At 43.5% G+C, this 6,520-nt stretch overlaps 1 protein-coding gene across 1 annotated transcript; it reads right to left on the minus strand.

Annotated features, from left to right (window-relative positions):
• Positions 1–771: 771 nt before the first annotated feature.
• spry2 (sprouty RTK signaling antagonist 2) lies at positions 772–5,625 on the minus strand. The gene is made up of 2 exons (XM_070930710.1): positions 5,437–5,625; positions 772–2,790 (listed from the first exon to the last, which is right to left on the minus strand). The coding sequence occupies exon 2, from the start codon at positions 2,740–2,742 to the stop codon at positions 1,699–1,701; it is 1,044 nt and encodes a 347-aa protein (XP_070786811.1). The 5' UTR covers positions 2,743–2,790; positions 5,437–5,625; the 3' UTR covers positions 772–1,698.
• Positions 5,626–6,520: the final 895 nt, after the last annotated feature.

A 6,520-nucleotide genomic window follows, 5' to 3' on the forward strand; every position in this document is an offset into this window, starting at 1 on the left:
TTGGGCCTCGGCGTGTCAATCACGGCTCTGAATGCATACCGTGCCGCAAACACGTCCGTATGCTGTCAACAAGTGTCAGGGGCTTATGTTTCAGGCTTATGTTTCGCCTGCAGGGACATTCAAAACCGAGGAATTCCTGAACAAACCTTTGATAAAAAAAAAAGAAAGAAAGAAAAGCATGGAGAGAAAAAAAGGGCCTAGTATCTGCAGGATCCAGAGGAACGTGTATAAAAAAAACTTGAAGCCAGGCCAGGGTGTAATAGTAGGCTTACATGAATGCATATTTGCAACAACAACAAAAAAAACAGGTGGAGTGCTTGATTTATGAGATAAAAAAAGTGATAGGACCCAAATTTGGAGGTGAATCATTTTCTGGAGCGCATGATAACAGATGTGCACATAAGCACATTCCTGTACACATGGCTTTACCAGAGCCAGATGTTTTTTTCCTTAAAGAGGGCCTAAGGTGAACATTAATGCGCCCCTTGTTTTCCCCGTTTGATCTCCGTAAACATCATGGAGTGATTGTCTTGCAGGAGACACAATGGCAGAGTTGATGATAGCTCTGCCAGAGAGGTTCGTGCAGAGGTTCAATTAAATGTGTCGAGAACGTCTACCTTAAAGCATCTGAAAAAGTCTCCAGACTGTTTGTATGTTTGAAATGTCAAATCATTCTCCAGTTTGGTCAAATATGGCTTCGTGGACGTGTTTTAAAGAGCACCAAAGATGTACACAAGACAGTGCAGGAAAGAAAACACCCAGGAAAAATACTCAGACTTCAAGGTTGTTTAATTTCAAACGTTAATATATTTGTCTTCTAATTCATAGTGAACTATTCATCCAGCTTTGACACTCCTACACGTCACCTCAAAAACTACAGAATAGCCCCATAAGAGGTGACACATTAACAATGCTTTCTCAAAATAAATATTTTTCATTATAAAATAATAAACCTTCAAATAAATATATATTTTTTTTAACTTTACACTAAGCAATGTTGGAATTAGAAAATAAATTTCTCATATAAGGTCACTGTACAATTTACAAGTAGAAGGGATAAGACTTTTCCTTTGTAAATTACATTTAAATGATTGACATACATTCCAGTGAATGTACAAACATTGTATAAGTAAAGTTGACTGATTCATAGAAACGTGGATTCATCAAGGCGCCTCTGGTATGGCAGAAAAACTTTTCACAGTTGAAGTATTATTATATGTACAAAAATAAAACATCTGTCAAACTTGTCTAATGTACATACCCTTTGCATTGACTACTTTACATACAGTTAGTAATAGGAGTCTGTTCTTAGCATATAAGTTGTATTAAATGTTAAAAAAAACAAAGGCTATCCATTTGGACTCTCATAGCAACAACATATCTGGGCACTTGAGTGAAGAAATTCAGGACAAAACAGTAGTTGGATATGTCTTCATACCTTTTGACATGTGGAGCGCTCGTTTTGGTTCGCCTTTCAAGTGAAACTCATAATGCTAGGTGGAGCAGTGCCATTATCGACAATTAAAAGTTGACAATTCAAGGCAAAGTTTGACTATGTCTCTGCCCAGATCTGATAGGCGTGAAGGTGGAAAACTCAACAGCATCATGAGCCCTCTAAACAAACCTTTCAACTACAGAACAAGAGGGCCTAAACAGTTCAGGTCTTTCCATCCTTCTGCATTTTAAACACCATCTTGTCTACGTTGGCTTGCCAACATCCTCACAGTGGATCGGGTTTGTGTTCTTGCACCGGCAGCCGGGTCGCGTGACTTGGTCATAGCAGCACTGGCACGCGGCGACGCATCCTTTAGCCGGGAGGTAGCACAGGAGGCAGGGGAAGAACAGGGAGAGGAGCGACACGGTGGCCCAGCGGACGCAGCAGTGTGACTGCGTGCACGAGAAGGGCTTGTCGGCGCACGTGTCCTCGTCGTCGCTGGAGCAGTGGTAGAAGAGCCCCTTGACGCAGCACACGCAGGTCCCGTACTCCACCGCGCTCTGCATCGAGCACACGCACCGACGGCCGCACATCCAGCAGGAGGGAAGCACCCGTGGGCGACTGCACTCTGAGCAGCAGCACCGACCGCAGTCCTCACACTTGTTGGAGTGGATACCTTGAGTTTTAGAGTGCCCGCTGCCTGGCACGGCTACCACCTCCCTGGACTCATTGTTCAGGGGTTTCAGCTCTTCTGAATTTAGCTCTGCGCGTTTCGGCTGGGTTCTGATTATCTGGCTTGCCGCTGGGCTGCTGAGGAGCCTCTGGCCTGATGAAGCGCTCCCCACGCTGGTCCTGATGCTACTCTGGGAGTCCTCTGCGCTGGAGGACCGCAGCACGACCTCCCTGGAAGAGATGGAAGTGTTTGCGTTTCCATGAGTCAATGACTGCAGGTTGTGGAGATTATGTGGTGTCTCCTGCTGCCCATTGGTCCTTGAACCTGGTGACGTAAGCAAATCACTCTTCTGTAGCCTTTGCTCAGAGGCCGGAGACTTTTGGGCCACAGTGGGCCCTTCTGTATACTCATTACTACTCCCGCTTATCCTGATCTGATCCAGAGATAGTACTGTTGGAGTGTGGGGTGGCTGCCTGTTGGTCAACCCAGGATCTGGCAGACCATTGTGGGTTTGCGGAGGCTGTGGTTGCGGTCTCCCTTCGTCATGCGGTGCGTCCGGCGAGCCGGCCGATGACGGTGACCACCCGTGGCGTCCTCCTCCCCCATCGCTGTCGTTCTGACTTCTGGAATCCATCTCGGGACTGAAGGGCCACTCTGGCTGGCATGGGACACATCTGAAGTCCTGTAAAAGAAACAGACAGTTTATATCCGCCTGTGACGAGCCATGCAAATGATGCCATGCAAATCATAACCGATATCTGTACAAGCACCACTATGGAAATAAGGCCTAACAAACATATCACAGCGTTGGGGAGAGAGACGGACGTGTTTGATTATGTAGTTGATGTACTGTTTGGAGCCAGTAGTGAGGGGGGGGTTGGGCCTTTACAATCAGCTTTTGGAGACTTGCTTTCACTCAAGAGTGGGTCTATGGAACTACAGCTCTGCAGCTGTGGCTCCTATAAAAAACACAAGATGTAACAAAAGTGTGTTTACTCAAAGCTGATTCAAGTTCCAGAGCCAGGCTTTATGTTTAAGAACCGGTGTCTTTATTGAATTTAGATGCTTTCCTGCTCGCAGTTTGTGCCAACTTCCTGTTTCCCCACACCTATGACACAACAATGACTTAGGTAAGCAAAAATAAATAAGCACATTTGCTTGGACTCCAGAGCCAAAACACGATTAATGTTGATGGAAAGACAGTTAATCTGTGGGTCGGCAACAAAGGCTTAAAATGCCCAAAAAATTATTTAAAAATAAGGGTTAGGGTTATCCATTAGTTGCAAAAAAATAACTTCTCAAATGAATATATCCTGGATCTTTTAGTCCTTTTGTGATAGCAAACTGTATACCTTTAGGTTATTAGGAACACTATTTTCAACCATTTTTACGCACCAAACCATTAATCGCTCGAGCTGCAACTATTTGATCATCGAATAATCATTTTGGTCTTTTTTGAAGCAACAGCGTCAAACATTTGCTTGAAAAATTGCAGTTTCTCAAATGTGAGCTTTTGATGCCTTTCTTCGTCAAACATGATAGTTAACTGAATATTATTGGTCAGACAAAAACAAGACATCTAAGATGTCACCTTGGGCTGTGGGAAATTATAAAGGACATTTTCTGAACTTTTATGGACCAAACGATTACTCAAGAAAACTATTGCTAGATTAATGGATAATTAAAATAATTGTTAATTGCAGCATTAACGGACACATGTGATCATACTTCTAATGTAATTACCATGTGTCAAACGGTAGCAAATATGTATTTACAACTTTCTACACTAAATATCTTGGAGGATCAATATTTCCATTCTCAGAGGCAGCATATGGTGACGATCAAAGTTCTGTTTTTTTCCCCGTGGGTTTGTTGAGGGCTGAGGGAAGCAGGGTACTTTACTAAAGACTGATATGGGTCAAACAGACAATGCAGACATGGAAAGCTAAAGCATGTGTATGAGTGTAAAAGGAGGAACAAGGGAACTAAATGGCATTTTTGTTCAACTTTGAACTGATGTAAGGGTTCTTTACACATGTTTGCATCTTTTTTTACGTTTCTAACCTTGTTAGACAAATATTCTGACCTCTATGTATAGTCTATAGGCGCTCACAGCCCCAGATCATCATATGGAAAGAGTAGGTATTAGCATATTGCACTGTCACTCTTCATTAATCTAACATATTCAAATGCACGGCCTTGTTTTCCCCAACATATCAGTCCAAAGTAAAGAGACTGCCAGTGGTGGCCTTAATTCTCTTTCCTTGTGGTAATTAGCTTTCAGATGCCATCTCTGGGGTTGTGATGTTCCCCCCCTTTTCAATGACAATACAGGAAGGGCCTTTGTTTGTTGCATGACAAATGGCCCGCAGCAACCTTCCCCATTCTAACAACGTCTTACATTGTGACACTCTTGAAAAGAAGATGAGTGACAAGATAAAAAAAAGTTTGGAGCATGAAAGAGTCCATGTAAAGTGTGAGTGATGCGTTCAAGCGTGGTGGTGGGGGGTGAAGCACTGCTCTCTGTGAGCATGCATGAGGGCTTCTTTAGGATTTATGAGCCTTTTTTGCTCCAAATGAAGGGCTTGCAGACACACTCAAATTTTAACCTGTTGGGGGTGGGAGGTACCTCATCCACTTACAGGGCCTGTGTGCAAGTCATGTTGGCCACAGTGGGAGGGAGGGTGTGCGGGCGAAGGGTGGGGGTCTGACTGGAGCAAACTGATGGCATCAGCTCTTAGAAATGACAGGTTAAGAGGTATGAAACGAGCAAGCAGCAAACTGACAAACTGCAAGGTTAAATGTAGAAATCCAAAGAGTCATACTGTTTCTGATACACGACTGATAAGGCTGCGTTTTCCAATGTGTGTGGCAGATTTCTTTTGCAAATATACATGAGTGCAGGAGAAACATAGTGTCATACAAGTTCAATATGTTGACAGTATCAATGCACATACGAGAAAACACATGTGCCTACTTGGACAATGGACTCCTAATAAAGCTGGACAGTTAAACTTAGACATTACATGTTATGTTAGATAAAAAAAAACAATACACGTCTTCATTGCCGGAAAACTAAACTTTTAATCAAAAATAGCCACTGCTGAGAAGCTAAAGGTGAGTCAAAGTAAGACAGCCCCTTCTGTTATAACAATAACATTAAATGTATGGCGTATAGCTAGCTAAACGATGATGAGGAGCGGTAGAAAGACGCTACAAATGCCAGCAAAAGAATAAATAAATACTACGACAACAAAGTTCACTTTAGCTCGTCTGTGACCAGAAAAACACACAAAAACACTTCGTATTTACAAAAGGATATACATACCGTGTTTTCGACACTTTAGCCCCCGTCTAGGTGAAATAAATCCAGTTTGAGAGAGAGAGAGAGAGAGAGAGAGTTTACTTCCTCACGTCAACAACTCAGGTCTGGAAAGGCGTCGGTAAAAATCCATTGAGAAAGTTTCCAGCCGGGGCGCATTTTCACGAAGAGCAGCGTGAAGACGTAAATCCCATGTTTGGCTCAAGAGCACGAGGCGTTAAAACAGGCGAAAGCTGCAGTCAGCCGCCGGAGAGCGGAGCGTCACGCGAGTTCACCTTTCCTTGCAAGAAGAAGGAGACAAAAATGGAGAAGCGAGGGGCAAAACTCCAGCTCAGAAGTAGTTTAAATTCGTGTGTTTTATCCGCAAGGCTCTGAGGGTTTGCAAGTACTTTTTCTCGCGCGCGCGTGTGTGTGTGTGTGTGTATGCGTGTGTGTGAGTGTGTTTTTTTTTTCTTTTGCTCTTTCCGGAGGGGAGGTCGGGATTTGGGCTGTAAATGGCGTCAAGCTGAAGGGGGAACAGAGCGCTTGTTGTTGCAGCGGATATCTCGCATCCGGTGCTCAGCCATTGGCTGGTGGAGAGCGGCCATTCACACCCAGCGGTCTGATCAATTCTACCGCAGGAGCCAGGCGCTGCTGGTCAACTGCTGTGGACGTAACGGGGCCGCCCTCCTCAAACCGAGGACGCCTTATCGTTGCTGACCCATTTCTGAAGTAGCACTTTACGTATCACTCCCCTGAAATGAATTCGCTACAGTAGTTCGTGCGGGTGGGGTTGTTTTTGGGGGATAATTCAAGTCCCACATCGGCTGCACATGAATAAAAACAAACGTTTGCCTTCATCTGGATTCATGAGAATACATGATATTAAGTTGTGCAAATAATATACTGCAGGTTTCATGAGAAAAAGGGTCATTCAAAGAAAACCACAAAGTACAATTTTGAGATACTTCTACTCCACTACATTTCAAAATATTGTACTCCACTACCTTCATCTGACAGCTGTAGTTACTTTACAGATTCATATTTTATTTACAAAATATATGATGACTTATAAAATAGGTTGCATTTTTATAGATCAAACTACTAAACA

This window comes from Enoplosus armatus, chromosome 24 (assembly GCF_043641665.1).
Source record: "Enoplosus armatus isolate fEnoArm2 chromosome 24, fEnoArm2.hap1, whole genome shotgun sequence".
In the NCBI taxonomy this organism is placed as follows: domain Eukaryota; kingdom Metazoa; phylum Chordata; class Actinopteri; order Centrarchiformes; family Enoplosidae; genus Enoplosus; species Enoplosus armatus.

Coding starts and splice junctions, on each gene's coding strand:
- spry2 (XM_070930710.1), bottom strand. CDS start 2,742: ATGGATTCCAGAAGTCAGAACGACAGCGATGGGGGAGGAGGACGCCAC.